The sequence below is a fragment of the Toxorhynchites rutilus genome, chromosome 3, assembly GCF_029784135.1.
Source record: "Toxorhynchites rutilus septentrionalis strain SRP chromosome 3, ASM2978413v1, whole genome shotgun sequence".
In the NCBI taxonomy this organism is placed as follows: domain Eukaryota; kingdom Metazoa; phylum Arthropoda; class Insecta; order Diptera; family Culicidae; genus Toxorhynchites; species Toxorhynchites rutilus.
Genome location: NC_073746.1, coordinates 164,613,705 through 164,635,796, shown reverse-complemented (window position 1 = coordinate 164,635,796; position 22,092 = coordinate 164,613,705). Strand labels below are relative to the sequence as shown.

The 22,092-nt window shown below is 38.4% G+C and overlaps 1 protein-coding gene across 12 annotated transcripts in view; it reads left to right on the top strand.

Moving 5' to 3' along the window:
• The window catches only part of LOC129775071 (uncharacterized), a 294,827-nt gene that overhangs the window by 120,284 nt on the left and 152,451 nt on the right, over nucleotides 1-22,092 (top strand). For 10 of the 12 annotated variants that reach the window (XM_055779304.1, XM_055779301.1, XM_055779298.1 and 7 more), the window contains one exon: nucleotides 4,666-4,900. In XM_055779304.1, coding sequence (XP_055635279.1) covers nucleotides 4,666-4,900 — 235 coding nt within the window. The remainder of the gene's footprint in view (nucleotides 1-4,665; nucleotides 4,901-22,092) is intronic. The other 2 variants (XM_055779303.1, XM_055779307.1) reach the window with 1 other exon arrangement.

Here is a 22,092-nt window from a genome sequence, read left to right as displayed (position 1 = left end):
GTCGCGTTGCGACAATTGTACTTTGACACTTCATTTTAAATATGTGTGTTTCCATTTAGTCGAACACAATAATGCGTTGCGTCATTGGCATCGTTGTACTAGACGCTAACATTTGTTCTAAACTGCTTGCGCCGAATTCGCGATGACAGTGGCATGGTGGCGACGTCTGGTGGCAACTTCAAATTAGGGCCATAATTTGGGTCCCAAACTAGTTAGTATAATCTCTGTCAGATTAGAAGACACGAAGCCGGTTTTTAAATTTAAAATTTGAATGAAAATTTTCAAAATTTTCACATCGTGTTATTTGATTACTTGAAACACATGTTTCTGACTTTCATTCAACCATATGGCTAAACAATTCCAACATTGAATTTCATCATAATACAGAGTTGTCTTCATAAACAATTTTCGTATGGGACTTTTTCACCATCTGCAAACCAAAATGTTTTTCTTTTAAATAGAATACTAGTTTGATGTAAAAGCTAATTTTCATTCATAATTTAAAATTTTGAAAACGTGTTCATTCCGACTGAAAATCATCTATTCTTTCACGCTCTCCTAAACTAGTAAATAAAGCTCAATGCCGGCAGCGCGAAAATGTCAATGTGTTGTTTCAAAAACATTCAACTGATCCGTGGACACAACAAGAACAAGATTTTCATACGAATTTTATTTTGTTTTTGTTTACATGAAAAGTGGAGACGCGAATGCTAGATTGTGACTGCAAATCAACAGACTGCGTCGGGCGAATGTTTTAGTACAATACGCAAGCAATGACAGCTGATGAGAAGCAACGCACAACGCGGCATTCTGTTTCTACCTTAAGTCGTCAAACCGTTATTAACCATTTGAAGAAGCTTGGATTCACAAAGAAGCTCGATGTATGGGTGCCACACACGTTGACGCAAAAAAACATCTTTGACCGTACCGACGCATGTGAATCGCTGCTGAATCGCAACAAAATCGACCCGTTTCTGAAGCGGATGGTGACTGGCGATGAAAAGTGGGTCACTTACGACAACGTGAAGCGCAAACGGCCGTGGTCGAAGCCCGCTGAAGGCTCAGACGGTGGCCAAGCCCTCATTAACGGCCAGGAAGGTTCTGCTGTGTGTTTGGTGGGATTGTCAAGGAATAATCTATTATGAGCTGCTTCCCAACAACTGGACCGCTTGAAGGTAGTACTCATGAAGAAGAGGCATTCTTTGATAAACAGAGGCCGCATTGTCTTCCATCAGGACAACGCCAGGCCACACACTTCTTTGGTGACGCGCCAGAAGCTCCGGGAGCTCGGATGGGAGGTTCTTTTGCATCCGCCGTATAGTCCGGACCTCGCACCAAGTGACTACCACCTGTTTTTGTCCATGGCGAACGAGCTAGGTAGTCAGAAGTTAGCCACAAAAGAGGCCTGTGAAAATTGGCTATCCGAGTTTTTTTGCCAATAAGGAAGCGAGCTTCTATAACAGGGGTATTATGAAGTTGGCATCTCGTTGGGAACAAGTCATCGAACAAAACGGCGCATATTTGACTTAAAACAGATGATTGTAACTAATTTTATGAACAAATGAAAATTCAAAAAAAATACCGCAGGACTTTTTTGACAGCCTAATATAACCCGCCCATTTTTTAAATTAAAATTTTTATTCTTGATATAAATATTGGGTTTTTTTTTATTTGAACAACTTTCATTTTGACGTAGGACTTCGCTTTTCATTTCTATACTGGGGTGTAAGTTTCAAATTTCAGAAACGAGAGCGTTACGTTTAGGGTGTAAGATTTTGAGCATTAATACGTCTTTTTCGGCTGAATGAAATGGTATGATAATTATGAAATAATTAATGGTATGATGATTATCCTAAAGATAAAAGGTGTACGAGTGATGTTGCTGCCTGCTAAAACCATAAATGACGTTTTTGGTGCCGATACTGTAACAGCTAATTACGTGCAATTTTGGTTTCGTCGATTCTGTTCAGGTTCAGGCTGTTCGTCGATCATAAAATAGTTTTGAACCATTTGCGCAAAGCTAGACAAAAAGAAGCTCGATGCTTGGGTGCCACATCAATTTCCAATTTCCATCCGCGAAACCCTGGCCAAATGGAATGAAATCGACCCATTTCTCTAACGGATGGTGACTGGGGATGAGATATGGGTTATATACGCCAATATTGTGCGAAAATGGTCGTGTCCAAAGCGTTTCGTAGCAGCTCAAATGGTGTTCAAACCAAGAAAAAAGGCCAGGAAGGTTGTACTGTGTATTTGGTTGGACTTGGAAAGGATAATTTATTATGAGTTGCTTCCGTATGTCCAAACACTAAACTCAGATCTCTACTGTCAACAACTGAACCGTTTGAATCTAGCCGTAATGACCAGAATTGGCCAACAGAAGAGGTGTTGTGTTCCGGACAGCGCAAGGCCTCACATGTCTTTGCTGACTCGCCAGAAGCTCCGGAAACTTGGTTGAATCATTCTTAATTGGATTTTCCATCCAAATTGGCTCCCAAGTCCCATGAGTACCGTAAGATTTTTTGAAACTTATAATTGAATAATTGAATGAAATTCCACGTTTTGAGTGATCCAAATTGTGCTTCTCAAATTATAACGGTAAAAAAGTGCTACTAAAGTTTCCGCGAAGTACAATTTAAGTACATCAATACGTGCGTATCATTCTATCCAAGAGAAAATGAGAATATGAAGTCATCTTATATAGATATTTAGTTCGCTCTAGTCAAACTCAGTTTCCATTTCGCTACGGCGTTGAATGAACGTGCATTTTTTTGCATTCTCAGAATATGCAAAACGCAAGCAGAGTGCAGGGCTTGCACTGACACAGAAGCAAACCTGGGCACAATTTTTCTCGGTGTGCATTTGCGCATAAATTCATTCTTCAGCCAGCAAGCAGAGGGTTTTTCTCGACAACGCGGAATCGCTTCGAAGGGAGAGTAGTCAATGAACGATGTCAAACTGCATTGCATTGCAATTGCAAATTTCTGTTCTCAAATCCGAGGTGGAAACTCGATGAAAAGGTACTTCGGATCGGTTTTCATACCGTTAGGAAAAGAGTGTATGTGATTGAATCACAAATGAGCATTTTTGATTTTATGTGTCCTAAATGGCGGTGGTGCTGGTAAAAATATAGATTCGCCTGTGATTGCACTATGTGTATAGAAACAAAGATGCGTCACGTGCATTGGCAATCAAAGTACACATTTCGACATATGGTCAGCTTGTGTATCGTCCTTGCGAGAACAAGATAAATCATTAATCAATCATCTTCAGTTGCCTTTTTCTGGGTTACTTTAAAAAGTTTGATGAATTTCAGAGTAACATCAGGAACAATAAAAAGCGAATTGTTTTTTATATTTTTTGCCGTGAAAGAGCTTGATTTGATTGAGAAGTATTTTTGGGCTTATTGGTGACTTTTTTTTACTTTTGATCAATCATTCAATGTTCACGGATCCGTGCATTGTTTCCGGTTGAAAGTGTCCAAGTCCAAGTGCAGCACAATTCAAGCCGGATATAAAGAAGTATTTTCCAGCTGTAAGAACTGTGTTCTTCTCTTAAAAAATGAAGGTGATAAATTGTTCCGCTGTTACACTATTTATGAAAAAAAAATGTCTTAAAATTAGCAGCCCATGATGTTGTCTTACATCATTCCGGTTATGTCCCCGACATTATTTACCCGTCTTTTTGAATATAAAGTAGTAGGGCGAATGTTCAATCTATTTCTGTTCTCATGACTTTGTCATTAAAAATCCTTTTCTTGTGATCGATACACTATTTCCAATGTCAATTAAAGAAAAACGTAATCACCCAAGACAGATTCAGGATAATTCATTTTTCTCACATCGAACTAACAGAAAAAACATGTGATTACTTGACGACATTGGAAACAAAATTAAATCGTTACAAACCGCAAACAGCAGTATCCCGGCGGTGTCTTTATGGAACACTATAAACATCTTTAGACATGCTGACTGGTAATACTCCCTTCCTGCCGTAACAGAAAATTTCCACACAAAATACTGATAGAATGATAAATTTTCTCTCCACAATGCAACTTGCGGAACGTGATTCGAAGCACGGTGTATGAATAATTTTGAACTTTTTGCTTGATTTGTTTGTTTTGATTAGGATTCATTGATAGGGATTCATTGCAGAAAAAAATAAATGATTTATTATCAGCTGTTGGGATAATTTTGATTCGCTTCGCACACATGAACACACATAATTAATTATTCTGCCGGAAATAAGATTCATCACAAACTGTTCCGCTAGTGTCTAGCTCGGATTAAAACCGCACTTCTTCGCAAGTGTCGTCGGTGGGGGTGTGTTCCTCCCAGACGGTATGTACGTACCCCTTTCTATTCGGTGGTTATTTTCGGAACACATTCGACTATCGAGTGCCGAAATAGTTGGGAAAATACCGAAACATTTCCTCTCTAGCGCTGCGAACAAAACAACACAGCGTGACACAGATTATCGCCGAAATCTATTTTCGGCATCCTGTGAGGCTAAAATGGTCGAACTCAATTTTTTTTCATGTGGTAGGGGGATCACCGGAACAGCAGCAGCCGCAACACTGTTGTAAATTGCAATTAGCTAACGAGACAACAAAAAATAACCCACCAGCCTAACCTAGATATTCTTTGTTCTCTGTTTTTTTTTCAGCAGGTTTTGCCGCGTTACCACCGAGGAAGGTGTGGGCGGGGGCGGTGGAATGGCCAATGGCAATAATAACAATAACAACTCAGCCCCCCGCAGCATCGCGATGGATAAGGACGAGAAGCGGATGCGCCGGGAGATTGCGAACAGCAACGAGAGAAGACGCATGCAGAGCATAAACGCCGGCTTCCAGAGTCTTCGGCAGATGCTGCCACACCATGAGGGCGAAAAATTAAGCAAGGTGAGTGGAGGTCGTAGTTTCCCATTTCATGGAGTGGTTTGGTAGGTCACGAACGATGCACGGTGGAGACGCATTATGAGGCGTGTGCGATGGTTTTTATTCGACCTTATTTAAACACCAGGTATTAGGGATGTTCATGATGCTGTTTGATGGAAAGGAGAGCATAATATATAATATTATTATAATATATATAATATTATTAAATATATATAATATTATTAAATATATATATATATATATATATATATATATATATATATATATATATATATATATATATATATATATAATTATATATAATATATAAAATATTCCCACTCCATGATTTTAGAGCTGTATTGCGGTAGAAATTCTGTACCCATACGGAATTACCAGAAAACATACGCCTAACTCCTGAACCAAACAACACAATTTTACTTTCATAAGTTCACAGAATATTACGCCACTTACAGGTAAGCCAATCAACCCAAGCAATAATCCGCAAATTATACTATGCTTCTTTCGCTGAACGGCAACAGAAAATTCGAACCGAATTGGTTGTGTGGTGGTGGCAGCTGTAACAGTAACCACTGCGGACAACAATTTTCGCCTTCAATTTTTCATCGATGAGAACAGCTCTCACCACTGAAAAATACTTTCTTTACGTTTGGCTTCAAATGCGCTGCACCCTGATGCCACATTTGACCCGGACACCATGCTCGAATTCACGAAATTGAAATGATCAACCAAAATAAGTCGTCAATAAATCATTCATGAATCATCAGTCATCCAGCCAGCGATCAGACGATAGCGGCATCGAGGCTTTTCAAATGGTCTTCCTCAAGGTCGAGAGTTTAACTAAGATTTTCAAATTGGCTTTTTTTCTCAAGGCTAGAGGCGTATGAACTGAAAAACTTAACCAATAAATCAGAACACGCTTCACAAGCTCTTTTCCGACAACAAAAAATTATAATAATCAATTCTGTTTCCATTACTTATGATGTTATTTCAGAATACGAAATTTTACAAATTTACTCTAGACACGACCGCAAAGTTGAAGTAGGATTACGTAACGATATATTTATTGCCTGTTTTTGACTATCTTCGAAAAAGATATGCCACAGATATGTAACGGCCTTCCTGCTACTAACTCCGCTCTACTCGTTCAATGACGAATTCGTCAGGTTCCTCGAGTTCGTAGTCTGTGCCAGGGAAACATCTAGGTCTGCAAAAAGTATCGTCAATATAGTAGTTTTCATTAGTTTAATTTTAAAGGCTTTGAACTTTTGCAATTCATTCGCCTCTAGCCTCGAAAAAGACCAATTAGAAAAATAAAAAACTAACTCTAGTTTTTGTGAAAAGCCATTTGCGATTTTGAACGAATTTGGATCTATTCAAAGCAATGCAACTGAATAGTGCTCTTTGGTATTTGGCTTCTAGTTGAAATGGCGGCCGAAAAACTAAATAAAAAACAGAAAAATCAAAACTCAAAATGGCTTTTCCTCTCCCATTAGGTGAAAAGAGCTCACATTCAAGGACTGTAATGTTGTAGCAAAGCATAAAAAATCATACATAGACACGAGAACAGACGAAGAGTTGAATTTTTGTAGTTTTCGAAGCACTTTGTGTTTTAGAGATTGAAAACCTTTCGGTTAATTCCCCTCTAGCGAAACAAGCCTCGAGGAAGGCTGTCATCTGGCCGCTAGTCCGGTGACTTATGAATACTGACCGATCGTGAGTGATTCACTGATTTTTTTCTATTATAGAAGCCTTAAACTATAAAGATCATTCGCCTCTAGTCTTGAAAAAGACCAATCAATTAATATAATAATATTAGTATATTAAAATCTCTCAATGGTAACCATTTCAGTCTACATTTGGCAACGCTTAAAAACCTACGTGTTTGTCAGGATATCAGGGAACGTGCCAAAAAGTCTGGGAAATCCTAAAAAATCAGGAAGGTTGGCATCCCTGGTTGCTGATTTTCAGGCTTATTGTTGGCTTTTCCCGATCGATCATTCAATTTCCTCGAATTCGATCATTGTTTCCGGGCTAAAAGTACTGTCAAAGTGCAGCATGTCTAAAGCGAAGAAAGTATTTTACTGCGGTGAGAACTATGTTCTTCGGTCCACAGTTGAAGATGAAAATTTGTTCCGTTGTGGTTGCTGTCGCTGCCGCCACTCTACTCGACTCGGTTTGGACTTTCTGTTGCCGTTCTGCGAAAGATGATGCATTGTATAATTTGTTGATTTTTTTTTTTCGGAGATGATTGTTTTTGGGAAACGAGAGATGTAATTCTGGTGTCCTTTTTTGTTAACGTTATTTTTCATGCAAGTATTTCCACCATCGTTTGATTCCGTTCTCGTTGATAACCACTTTAAAATATCGGCTCTGAATAGAATAATCTGTGAAATGATAACGCCCAGACATAACCTTATATCAAGTAATGCAATACAAAAATCATTAAAGAATTAGCGCTCGGTCCTTCCATATGCATATTTTTCCTTGGACAATACTCGGACTATTCACTTCAAAAAAGTAACAACAGTAGAGGAGTGTACATCGACGATTGTATTCCACTCGAACCCGGCATATCCCACCGGTGCAACACTGTTGCACCGTCGCTTAGCTTCACGATGATAATAACAATAATGCGCATACCAACAGGTTTTTCCCCGCGGACCCGGCGGTCATTTTCTTCGCCTCCCACGATACTCGCGGAATGTGTATGTCTAGCTTAATCATTTACGCAATCTCAAGTGCGCCCTGTATCAGTCAGCTGTGGTTTGCCCGCGGGCGTTTTGTTTGATTTGTTCGATGCAGTGCAAAAATATTTCCTCGTAGAATGTCTGTCCGTCTCTCACACGAGGGAGATAATGAGAATGATTTCTCTGTCAGTCAGTCCCCATTCCCTGGCGAGCAATCACTCCCAGAGAACAAATTACTTAATTATCATTATTGGATTCAGGTTAATATGGTTCGTAATAACGTGAGCAAACTTCGCCGGAGTTAATCGTGGTTAGTTCTCTCGCCACCACACACACGAACGTATCATCCGGTGTGTGTGTGTGTGTGTGTATGTGTGTTCAGATGTCAAACATACGCTTTTCAAGGTCCTTCAGGGCCGCCACCATGACGTGTGATACTGCCGTATGCAGGGTCGACCGTTAATGCCGGTCTTGGAGTGAACCAATTAAAAATAATAATAATCGACAGCCGTAAAAAAGGCAACTTTACGACTGCGTCCGGGTTTTTGTGGGTCTCTGGGTGGTTGTCAGCTTCGTGGTGAACATATTGAAAAGGTTTAGAGCGTTGTCGAAATGAAAAATTGGAAAACTGGCAACACTGGCCCGATGTGGCGCTTGGACAATCCCCCACTGCACACTGCGCCCCCTCTATAAATGGACTAATGAATAAAACATCGCTGCGCAAAAAAAGGCATTTTGTACACTTGCACCGGCGAGGAGATAAAGATTTACAACCGCGATAGCAGTTGCTATTATCGCCGGTTCGTGAAACGGTCAATTGATCGTGTGTCTCTCGCTCTGGATTAGCGGGGTTCATAAAGCGTAAAAATCGTGAAGCATGATGGGAGGAATGCACAAAATGGGGAGGGGGGCACTGGGAATGGTGGCATTCGAGGGAGGGATGCAGGACATCGTGTTTAATTGCTCTTATAGATTTATTTGCTGCGCCCGTATTAGTCGGGAACACCACGATGACAGCGAACTGACCACACCAACACGGTTTGGTTGGTGGGGCTTCACACGACGTAGCCCGGCGAGTTCATGAGTCCTCCTCTATCTGCTCAGAAACTTGACGGCTCTCGGAATCGTTGCCGAAGACTGAAGACGACGAGAATTTTAATCGGTTGCGCTATAAATAGAGACCTAGAGCACGCGGCGGCGGCGGGGATCACAGACAGACTAAACTTTTCGACGTCAGTTTGAAAGTTTTCCCCGTCCCGCGTGCTCTTCTCTTCCTCCTCCTCCCTTGCTCAAATATCGACAATGCAGAAAAGGTCGTGTAATTAAAATTTAAAACAAACGCGCCATGTTTATATATAAATGTACAGCAGCAGGAGTGTCTGCCCTGACCTGGCGCAATGCAAAATCATTTGCCGTATTTTCCTCCCGTCGTTCGCCTGCACTGCCGGGAGAGCAACAGGCGCAGGTTTCAACGCAGCAGCAAATGGCGATGCCATCGGATGATGATGGTGATGAAGGCGAAGGAGGAGAATAATTAAAAGGTGGCATCGGAGTTTCTAAAGTGGCGGCGGTGAAGTCTTAACACGACGGCTTGGATATAAAATTGGATATAAAAATTGAAAATTAATTCTCCGTGGAAAGCCTGTGCTGGATCATAAAATGAACACGATGCTTAAATGATGTCCCGCCGAGCATTAAATCGTAATGGGAAGGTGTGTAAGGTCTCTTAGGGGATTGAACTTTGTGGAGTCTATGGGTGAGATTGATGTCCCTGTCTTGTGTATCCAGCTAGAGCACGACTGTCGGTCGGACTGAAGCTGGAAACAAGGTTCAAGTAGCTGGTCTGGTGGCTTACTCACCTAGACTTCTGGTCACAGGTCTATACAGGATAACCATAGTTGTTAACCAGAAAGCTTAATTCCCTGGATTTTTGTTACTCTTCGAAATCATGCCTTAAGGGTTCTCTTATGGGCTAAGACCCTACTCTTCGGCAAATATCGACTAAGGCAGCCACTAACCCTTCAGAGTCCGACGGCTCTAGAATGGTCCGTACGAGTAAAGTAAGTGATCTGCTCTTTGTTTTGGGATTTGCTGTTAATATTACCAGTTATTGTTACTTATAGAGTAAGAATCCAGACTATATATACACAAAATCTCACTCTAGCTTGAAATTCAAGAAGAGAGAAAAGATCCCTTTCCTACTCAGATAACCGAAACCACATCGGTTATCTGCCTACCTATTTGCTACATAAAATTCATCCCAAGGTTTCAATCCTTCGCTATCGCTAAAGGGGCTCAGTTTGGTGAAGATTGCACGACCTAATCCGCGTGGAATCCTAAATAAACATTTTTGTTTCTCTGCCCTATTCCTTCTCTGCCCTCCGCGTTCATTCCATGCACGGTAAAGAGCGAGACCTAAACAAAACAATTTTCATCACCTCTCTAGTGGCCCATACAGCGCACTCGCCTTGGGTTTTATCAAAACAAATTTGATATTTGATTATTTTAATTTATTTATTGCCCTGATATCTAAGCAGGGTCCGTCACAACAGTTCCAAAGAGGTTTTGAAGTTCAGAACATGAAATCATCACTATTATCGATAAACTCAACGCGCTCTGCTTGGTTTAGATGTGAAGCTAAAATAGAAGATTGAGCGTACGTTCATGGATTCGCGGAAACATAAGTTTTTCTGGGAACAAAAACCGCTGATCGTGTCTTCTTCCAGAAGCGTTCTGGGTCCCGGGTTGGGCGCATTCGAAACCATATTCGAAAACCAAACGGACACAAACAGGCTGAGTGATTTCAAAAATTAGAAAGGTGGTGTCCAAGATAATACGGTAATTAACGTAGGATAACGAAACTATTTTAATTGATTCGCTTGTCTATCACATTGAATATGTAAGGAAATATGAGAATCGATTTGTTTTGGTGGCACTGAAAAAGGCCGATGGTTGCATGGTTTTGTTGAAAATTTTAAAATAAACTCTTAGCCCTAAGAAAAGCTCTTGATTGCTTGCTGGCTGGAGCAAGACATAAAAAGAAATCGCAAATGACATCTACTCACTTTTGTTTGGTGCCATTCGCAACGAAGGAACTTAAGTTATGAATGTTTCTCATTCCCTTCATACATTCAATGTCAATGAGAGAGTTCCGATTATGATACGTTAGACGCTCTTCTTAGATAGCACGATTTGAAGAGCATAAATTGCTTGTTCAATTGGTTAATATCATTTGGATAATGCGCGACGTGTGCTTAAAAAATATTTTGTTTATTGTAACGAATCCGTCGAAATATTTTGTTTTCAATCGATCAATGCAAACATTTCTATTTCTATCTATTTCTATTCCATCTATTTCATCTATTTAAAACTATTTCTATCCTGATGATCGTATTCCTGCGTTAAAACGCTGAAGCTTACTAATCGATTGGTCATGAGTTCAGCCTCAGTACCCTCCATCGATTGATCACCTAATTAGACTTGTTCAAGACTATAGGCGAAATGAAACACAAATTTCGGCATAACTCTATAATTAATCAAGCAAATAGAGCCAAATTTGGCATGTGTGAGTTTAAGGGGGAAAGAAACGTTTCTATGGTACAACCCCCTCTCTTAGAGGGAGTTGTCATACAAATGAAACACAAATTTCTGCATTATTCAAACATTAATCAAGCAAATGACACCAAATTTGGCATGTGGAGGTTTTGAGGTGCAATAAATTTTCCTACGGTTGTTAGACACTCCTCTCCCATCTCTTTGCCATACAAATGAAATACAAATTTTTGCGTTACTCGAGAATTAATCAAGCGAATGAAACGAAATTTGGCATGTGGAGGTTTTGGGGGGCAAAAAACGTTTCTATGGCAAATAGATCCTCCTGCCCTCTCTCTTAGGAGGGGTTACCATACAAATGAACCACAAATTTCAGCGTTACTCGAAAATTAATCAATTAAATGAAACCAAATTATGCATACACCCGTTTTCTCTTTGAGGGAGCAAAACCGATGGCACACAAATGCTTATGATTTTTAACTCTTTATACACAAATTTTCATGTTTTATGTTAAATCAAACTTTTCAGAAAAAAATATATGGCACCTCAAAGCTTGCTTTTAGGCGAAAAGATTAAAAATGTTTGTTTTGCTAAACCTTTCACTTTAATTTCCCGCAATCGCAGTTTGGTGGAACGGATCAAAAGTTACACATTTAAAAAAATGGGCGTATTGGCAAGTAGCCGATTTTCCAGTCCACCCTTATTCTGAATAGTGTACTCTAAAAGCAAAATGAAAAAATGCGCGTTCAAAATATACGAAAAGGAACAAATATACGAAGCTTGAATTACAAATCATCTAGGCTATTTTTGGATTGTTTTTTTTTGTTTGTGGAGTTACAGTGTATCTGTGTTTATATAGGCTTCTTCCCTTTGTGGCCCATAGCAATGTTCTTTAAGTAAATGGAACTAGTTACGTCATTGCGAGTTTGAACGCAATGATTTTTTTGAGATTATCGACTGAACCTGTTGTCTTCAGATCATTGTTTTTATATCGTTAAACGAAGAATGGTGGTGTTGAGATATCTGGACCCTCACGAGGTCAATTTATATCACCTCTATGAGAGCAATTAGATGATTTCAGAGCAATGCAGTTTCAAAAACTTTTAGTGATTTAAAATTTTGTCATATTAAATCCCAATCTCAATATAGCCAAACGTATTTGCATCTTTTAGAAATTCGTTTGTAGCAATGGTTCATAAAAATGCGCTTTTCAAATATTACTATAAGACTTATAGTAATATTTGAAATATAGTATAAGTAATACTTCCTTGAGACGGCGAAGTCTCAACGTGTGACAAACCAGCCAAAAGGCTGAAAGTCTATAAAACAGCGAAAACAAAAAAATGCCATATTATAAACGATTCGACTAAAATATCAATTTTGCCTTACTTTGAAACCACAGAACTCAAATCAAGCCGCATTCCAAATTTTACAACATGAATATGGTGACATCCTCACCACGAAAATAAAAACGTATAACTACATCTCATCTCATTACCCGAGCGACCGGGTAAATAGTCCCGATAACAAGCCACTAATAATTACTTTACGACCAACTTGTGGAAATTCCTCTTTCGTTGTTGCACATTAATTCTCACGAGCACCCGAGACTATGTTCCCTCCGCCATTAAGGCTGCGGCTCATTTCTTTGCAAACACATTCACAACACTCGACGTGCAAAGTGCCGGCCAGATTGTGTCGATCATCGGCATCGGAATACTTGTCCCAGGCAACGGCAACAAACCGGCGTGTCAGTAAAGTGTGCAACAATGTTGTCACGACGCGATATTGCAACTTGAGCCCCTTAAAAAGTATGGGCTGTGGGCTTTGGTGGAGGCGGGCCGCCAAGAGGTAGAGAAGCTCGTACAACCGTTCACTACATTGCTACAGTTTGTTGTTTTAGTGCGCAGACTTGGCGCTCATTTCTGCTGGAATGTGAGGCATCTTACGTGCTAGTAACGAGCTATTCTCCCCTGTGGCCCATCAGTGTGCCACCACTGGAGGAACGTAAATGAAGCCATTACTACTGCGGTGATGCGAGTTCTGGAAGCAGGGGCACTGTTTCCAGCAACGACGGTGGCGGCGGCGGGTAGGGTTGACTAATACGAATTACCGATGCCGCCTTCTCCCCAACCACGAGGTAAGAGGATACCCGCTTTATGCTCACACGTTAAGACGCGCACTAGAGGTTAAGCAGTCATACTTAGTTGCCAAGGGTGGAAGATTGCTCTGCTTTGTAAAGCGGTTGATTCTGTGTCCGAGTGTGTTGGTTTTTTTGTGCGTTACAAAACTTTTCACTAATTGACCCGAATACAACAATTTTTCGCTCACAGATAATCCAAAAAGCCAATCCAAAAATGGGTAAATGTCAGTACGACTAATAAATCAACGGACAATAATATCATTGAACCCCCCGCAAACAGCAGCTTTTTGTCGACCGATAGTTTGATCGGGTTAGTCTGCTAGTGCAAAAATCGACCCAATTGAATCGTACGCATATGCATACTTCTCCCCCGTGGGACCGACACTGAACTATTTGTTAGGAAAGTTACGAAGTGAGAAAGTAAATAATTTTCAGTTATGTGCAAAACGGTGCGGGGTTCAACGTGCATTTGTTGAGAATAGAAAATTTAGGGAGTTTTTTTTTGAAAATTAGTAATTTTCGTAATTAGGAATTAGTAATTCTCGTCGAGAGATTGTTGGAAACTGGTCTATATTTTAATTAACTTAACGGATTATATACGTTTTCTGACTGCTCCTCTCGTTGTTGCTGATTATACCCCTGACCTCTAATCCACGTCTACGGGCTGCTCACTCAAATGCTTTGGGTTTGGGTGTGTCCTCGCCTATTGGTCCGCTTCCCGGTTGGAACGATGTAACCTGACTCTGGAAAAGATTACTTTAATCTCATCCAAATCCAAAAATCTGTTTTTTTTATTAGAAAATTAGTAATTTTGAAAATTCAACTATTCTAAAATGTAAAAATGCAAAAAAATTAAGATAAAGCCAATTTAAGAGAATGCAAAACTGAAAATTTATAAATTTGTTAAATTGAAAATTAGAAAATTCAACAGTTTGAAAATGTGAAAAAGCAAAAACGAAAAAAAAACGATCTGAAAATTGAGAAATGAGAAATTAAAAATTTGGAATTTTTTTTTCAACATTAAAAGTTGGAAAAATGAAAATTTTAACATTGAAACAAATTTAAAAACTTGGAATTTTTATTGAAAAAACTAATTTGAAAATTCAACAATTCGAAAATGTGAAAACAAAAAAAAAATGAAAAAACAATATCTGAAGATTGAGAAATTGGGAATTGAAAATTTGGAATTTTTTGCGTGGAAAGTTAGTAATTTTGAAAGTTCAACAATTCGAAATTGTGAAAATGAAAAAAAATAAGAAAATGCAAAAAGAAATGGATCTGGTAATTTGGAAATTGTTTTTTTTAGATTAAAAGTTCAGCAAATTGATAATTTGGACATTGAGAATATAGGAAATGGAAAACTATGATTTTTTGTTAGTAAAGCCATTTTTTTATTAGAAAATTCAACAAGTCGAGAACGTAAAAACGCAAAAATGAAAAAAAAAGTCAGAAGATTAAGAAATTGGAAACTGAAAATTTAAAAGTTGTTTTTTTCACCAAATTAAATGTTTGGAAAATTGAAAATCTGAAAAATTTACAATTTTTTTATTTGAAAATTGTAACCCCTTGGACGAAAATTTGTTTTCAGTCAGCACTGCTCTGGCATGCGATTCAATTTTCCTAGTTTTAAGAGGAAGGGTCGATATAGAATCCTTCGGTTTTGTTTGTAGACTCGATATGACTTATAGATACTGTTCTCATAAAAGGCATCCAACCTCAATATTTTTTGCTCGTCTTTGTCAGTTTGTCCAGGAAAGTTTATGGACGCGTCATTTTCCGTTCAAGCGGTTTAATTCTACAACCTGAATATGACAGAATGTAAAAAATCAAAAGGGCAAAGAAATATAAAGATTAAAAACCTGGAAATTCAAAACTCGGAAAATGTGAAAATTCAAAAAAATTAAATTCGACATGAAAAAAAAATTGGAAATTGTTTTTTTTCTAAACTAAATGTTTGGAAAATAAAAAATCTGGAAAAGTTTAAATTTGGATTTGTTTATTGGGATATTCAACTATTCGACGTATGACAAACGCTAGGCAGGGGATTGTTGTGTCATTACGAAAAAAAACGGAAAAAACACGTCTCTGATTTCGAGATATGTTATGTAAAAAATCCTCAGCTTTCATGAAAAATATAAGAAAATATAGCAATCTTGGTCCCGAGACCATGAAAACTATAAAAAACAAATACAATCAATAATAACGGATACAAAATTCAAATTTTCTGCGACTGTAGTAATTTTTCAAAAACGAACAGTTAATTGTCTTCGATTTGATATGTCAATCGTCTGAATCGATTCAGTGGTTCAAAAGTCATGATTCTAAAAAAATCATTTTTGGAAAAAAGGCGAAAAAATCGGACCACCCTAAAATGGAAATGGGCACCCTAACAAAAAAATAAAAAAAATACGGGTCTAATATTTTGCAATAAAGAACAAATCTAGCATATTTCACGAAAATCTGAGAACCACTATATCGGTTTGACATGGAATGGTTGAATAGAAAATTAGGAAAATTGATAATTTAAAAAAAATATTTTGAATAATTTGAAATTTAGAAAAAAAACGGTAATGTTAGGACCATTCAAGAAGAAGAAGATATCCGCGTTACCGGTAATCGATTTTCTGTTGGAATAAACACATTTAAAAAATATGAATGAGAATTTACTTCTCCGTATCGAATATGTATTATCAGCCATTCCATGTCAAGTCCATACAGTGGTTCTCAGATATTCGTGACAATTTTAGTTGTTAGGTATGCTTAAATCGCATTTTTTAATGAATGACCATTGTTTTAACTACAGATGTTATAAATTTCTTCGAACAATGTAAATAATTTATCATCAATGGATTGAAGCACTGGATTGGATTATCTTTTCTCAAAGCTTTGTCACTTTCTTTTTTGTCTTAATGTTTTGTTTGCCACTGTGCGTGTCTAATATTTTCCGATGAGGAACGAAACTACCAAATTGCACTCATTACCCACTACTCAAAATGGTACTGATTTTTGATTGAACTTGAATTGATTTGATTTTCGGATACAATAGAGCCTTTTGTTCTCACTTGACTAAAATAAAACGGATTTACAATTACAGTGAAACCTGTTTTTGTGCGGTTTTTCATGCGATTTTTTTTATGCGATCGCACAAGAAAACTGCATGAAATATTATTATTAAGAAAATGAAGTCATTTATTTTATTCTATCTTTGATATGTATTTCATCGCCGTACATAGGGACTGTATCAGCTAATTCTCATTCTCATGTTTAGTTAGTCAGTAGGAGCTTATTGTAAGGAGCAAAGGGTGGTCCCTACCCACCGCGTAAAAATAGTTTTTTTTCCAAATTGTGTAGCGTGCAATATTTTTTTTAAGCTACTGGTAAAGTTTGGTACGAATTTTTATGCGTTTTATGCGGTCCCTATTTCCCACACATAAACTGGTTTGCCTGTACATATTCATGGTAAAACACAAAAAAATATGTTCAAAAATTCCGATCATCATTTTTGTCACTGACTCAAATTCCGAACATATTTTTGTCTCAAACTCCACACATTTTTAAAATACTAATTTTAACCATTGGGATCCAGGGGAGCGCGATAGCGCTCCTCGTGTTTCATGTTAATATTTTTGACTTGGCACTTCTTAATGTAGGATTTCGTCTTTCGATGACGTTTGTAAAAGAGGATTTCACGCGCTTTGTGCAGCAAATAATAATTGGGAATGGATTTCGTCTTTCGATGACATTTGTAAAAGAAAACTTCACGCGCTTTGTGCAGCAAATAATAATAATTGGGAATGGAATTGTCTCATTATTTAAAAAAAATGTGTATAACAAAGGAAGTTTAATGTTAATAAAATTTATAAACCCCACTTTATACGTGTTTTTTCATTAATACAACTTTTGTGACCCAACCAGTTATCTACGTTTCTAGTATTTTTTAAATATACCCAAACTCATCCGCATTTTTGGCATATGCTCACAAAATTCGCTCCGCACTCAAACAGTTAATGAAGAATTTTGCATTAAAGATCATTTGTTCATCTATTTATAGTAGATTCTTACCTTTACTAGCACTTAACATGAAAACAGCAAACATAATAGGTCAAACAACCACAAAAACTGAAACATTAACATTGCTTGTTTTTTTACGGAATCTAATGCAAACATTTTATCACTTTTTTTGACAGTGACTTTCATGCAAATGCTAATTCTAAATTATGGGCTGTATTGATACCTATAAATGATGTTAAAATGTTTTGATTATTCATTTGTTTATAACATCAACATTAAGTAAATTTACGTTTACAAATGAGGTGTTCGGAAGCTTTTTTTCGGTAGCCTTTCGTAACATTACGCTTTTATATTTGCGGTTCATCATCATCTAAATACAGGGAAATGAAAGGCTGTCTGTCTGTTTTGTATAGAACCGAAAACTACTCAATCGATCGACGTGAAAATTCCTATACGAGTGTTTTCAAGCACGATGATCATTACCGGGGAAAGATAGTGTAGAGGGGAAAACAGAGAGAGGAACCATGGTATTTTGTTCTATCAGTTCCCCTAACAAAATATTCTTATCAGAGTAGTGTGTATAGTACAGGTTCAATAAACTCCTCTGTGAAAAAATTGATCATAGAAAAAGCAACAGCAAAATCTTCCTGGTTGTCATTTCGGGCACGAGTACCGTTTTCAGACCATGAGGTATTTTTTGCATTAACTCGTGTGGCACCTGAACATCGATCTTTTTTTTTGTTTTAACCAACCGGTTATTGTCCAATGTTTAGCTGTTGGCTACTCAAAACAGTGCTTACTGTTTCGAAAATTGGCTGACCAATGCGTCTTTGATGTCAAAATTGCTGACCAAAATATTACGTGATTGGCCATCACAGTATTAGGACCATTAACTCTATTTCCATATTTACAGCCGCCTGGCTTGCACTTTCGGCTTTATCGAAGTAAAACTGTTGGAAAGTTTGTGTAGTTTGCGTTTGTGTATTTTTTGAGTAGTCTAAAAAAAAGAGAGTTATCTTTTAACGAAACATGACATTTCGGATAGCCACTGACAATATTGAAATTCTCTATCGCTCACGTATATGACGTTCTGGTGTATCTTCTTCATGCTATTGAAAAAAGCTTTTCGAAACAGAACAACTGCTATGAGAGTGTTATAAGAGCAAACTGAAAACGATAATTGGAATATCCTTCGATATTCTTCAATTAAATTTGTCCCAGTACTACGAAAACATTTCACTGCTAACTATCACCATAGACGCCCCCATCGAATCGACGGTGATTATTTTGCAAGTGAGCACAACCGCAGAAAATTTTTGCCACCCACACCTTCCGACGATCTAAGTCGCGCGTAATTGATTCAACTTCGATTTTCTATCAATTGAATCAATACGCCACCACCAAACTTACCGACAACGATGTGATTTACCGAGTGGGGCGGCATGGTCGGTCTCGGGTTACCTCCATCACACCTAGCCGCCACCGCCGGTGCACACAGAGTTCGACTAGTGTTGCTGAAGTATCTCCTCTGACTCTGACTCTGTGTGCTCACAGAGGCCGGCGGCGGCTCAACGCCACAACAACAACATGCCTCGCTCATTTTAGTTTCATTCAGTTCGCTCGCGCGAGGTGCGCCTTGAATTTCATTCATTCGCTTCAAAAATGGGTTTCATTCATAAAAATTTATATACACGTACCGTTATATTACGTCCGCGTTTCGCGCGCGCACTCCCTCTCGTGTGACTTGTTGCCGCGTAGTCGCGTGAACCGCGCGCGCTGTTTTGGTACTGCTGCTGCTGCTGTTACGATGGTTGTGCGAGAGAGCGACAGTAGTTATGTATCACACGCCAAGATTGGACGAATGAGTTTCATCAGGAAGACGGACCACCCACTCAGTCGGAAATTGATTCATTCATCGACCACGTCTCAGAGCCACAGAGAGTTCTTGTCTTCGTTGACGCTGACAGTACAATTGCACGCAGAATTGGCCTGAAAACCATTGAACTTCCTCTAAAACTAAAAACTTATTTTTAATTTTGAAGGTAGTTTTGGTGATAGAGGCAAAACCGTTGAGAGGATTGAATTCATCGGTTTCGATCATTCAAGATCACACCATGAGAGCTTGGAGTGTGAGAACGTCAAACGTTAGAGTAATCTGGCTGTATTTATACTCTAAGCTGTGAGCTGGATCGATTGGAAATTCAAGGAACCCACCCGTGAAACGTTTGTGATTATTCATTGACTGACACTCAACACTTAGCTATTAAACGTCCACACCTTTTAACCATAAGTACTTAGGAATAGATTAACAATACAACGGCATGATGGACGCAAAACCGCAAACAGCCGAAGTTGCTCTCAACTGCGATGGAATAAGAAAGTCCCAATGCCAACCATAGAGAGAAAGAGATTTATCGAGAAATGTGCGAAGACTACTAGCTGCAGCTTCATGTCCAATTCAGACGTAATCGGTACCACTCCTACTCCCGATGGGATCGGATTGTATATTGTTATGAATGAAATTGCAAAAAAAAAAACAAATCATCGCTTTCTCTGTCCATCTAAAGCAATAGCTAGGCCCGCTGCCCGAAGATGGTGCGGTACACGTAAGAAAGTGAAGCAAATAAAAACCCCATAGTAACCCTACTCGATGATAGCTGCTGCATATCGAAAAGGAAGAAAACTCTAATAAAATAGAAAATAGACATCCGCACGTCATTTAGCAGAGGAATGTGTTGGCACTGTTCGGGAGCTCCACCTCCAGGCCAGTGGCCAACGGTTAGTAAGCCATCATTGAATGGTATTCTTTGATACGCGCAGCAGTCGTCAACATTGTTTTCATAACGGCGTGCTTTACTCTGCGTCAAAGATATGAACATGGAGGGATGACCTACTTCAACGAACGAACAAACGAGCGGACGGACGGATGGAGGAGCGGCTGTAAGATGGAATAACTGCAGCGCACAGAAACTCCGCTACTCCACACTGTTACACATGATCGGTAATGGATGAGTCCGAACTGATGGTAGATGGTAGATATGAAGACGGTTTTATCTACCGCACTGCACAGGCCGTTCATTGGAGAAAATTTGAGATTTTTTTGAATCTCGCGCGCTAAGCAAGTCCGGTGGATTCTTGGAACAACTTTATTTATCACTCCGGATGTAATTTTAAGAACGCATCGGAATTTCAGAAATAACTCCATAGTGGACGGTTTTGATGGTCTTGAAAAGAGTCGATGGTTTCGTGGTTTTGTGGGAGCTGCTGGTGATGGCCGCATCATGACTCGCGAGAACAATGCACAATCCTTCCATATATAGTAATCCAAAAATAAATAGTGCTGGCGTATATGATTTCAGCCTTTCTGATTATCTGAAACAACAAAAAAAAATCTATTGGTTCTTAATGATCAAAGATCATGGTATGAATATCGGACAAGCCAAAATATGTAAAATGGCGGCTGTTTGAAAAAAGTCCTTGGTTCAGTAGAAATTGGTATATCGTGTACACCAGCTTTAAAAAGTATTCTCGAGAAAAATGCGTTTCAAGTTTTTGTATTTGTATTTCATCTGACATCGAGGTCTTAATGATTTTATCATGGTTGGTACTAAAATGGCTACAACTCGGTAAATAATGGAAATTTTGAAAAATATTTCCAAGGCCATATTCTTGAAAGTCCAAACTTCAGAAACACGAAATCGATTGTTCTCAGATTTCTAAGCTAGAACACTTCTTTAACCCTTTGCGGTCGTATTAAATTTGGGCATGGGTATCGTACTGATCGGAATTATTTTTCCTTGAAAAAGCAGTGATACATGCAAGATTATGAAAAATAAACATTTCTTATTTATTTTTTTATTTCTAACCTTATTTTGTGCGAAATCTTTCGGAATAATCTCCAAGAGTAAATCATATGAAGTATAACTAATAAATGATTTTATTTTTATTATCCGTTGAATATGAGACACTTTTGCCATTAATGCAATAAATGTATAATTGATGCCAGCAATGTGTATCCGAAAAGATCAGCACGAAAAGATATTTCACAGATTATTCAGATGACATAAGGCACTTATGCAAACAATTATTCTGCTCTTTAAATACAGCAACTTCAACATAATTCAAACCAATTACTCAAATAATGATTTCAGCGTATCCGAAATGATCAAAAGTTGTCACTTTAGATGAACAAAGATTTTGTCGCTTGAGACACTTATATGATTATTCAAATAACACGAGATATTTTTGCAATCAGTGGTTCTGATATTTATGAACAATCTTTTCCATCACACCAAAGTGTTACAATGGCTAAATTCTGCTGTTACGATGTTTTGTCCCACATTCTTATGCATTGTGCGTTATTTTGCGTGGGTGACCACTTTGTTTGATACTTAGTACCGTGAACAGGTTCATTAGACATCAAGCTTCGTTTTGGAAAAGCATAAACTGATACTTGGTCGCGTAAAATATAATATTAGCTTTCTTGCTGTGGTGGCTGAGAGCAGACAAACGACCACAAAGAGTTAAAAGTACTTTCGTCTTGAAAAAGACAATTTAAGGGAAAATATAATCTCTCACTCTTTTCCGAGGTTTCGAGAAAGATTGGAGAACTTACGGTGAGCTCTCAGCCTCAAGGACTGCTTAGCTGTTTACTGATCGTTGGTGGGTGCAAGACTAGACTGAAAATCCGTTCTGTTTTCATTTGAAGGACATTTATCCCTGTCTAGAACAGTTTTCGCAAATGATATCTCTGTATACTCTTGCTCGGGTTTTTTTGATGCAAGGACGCAGCTTACGTC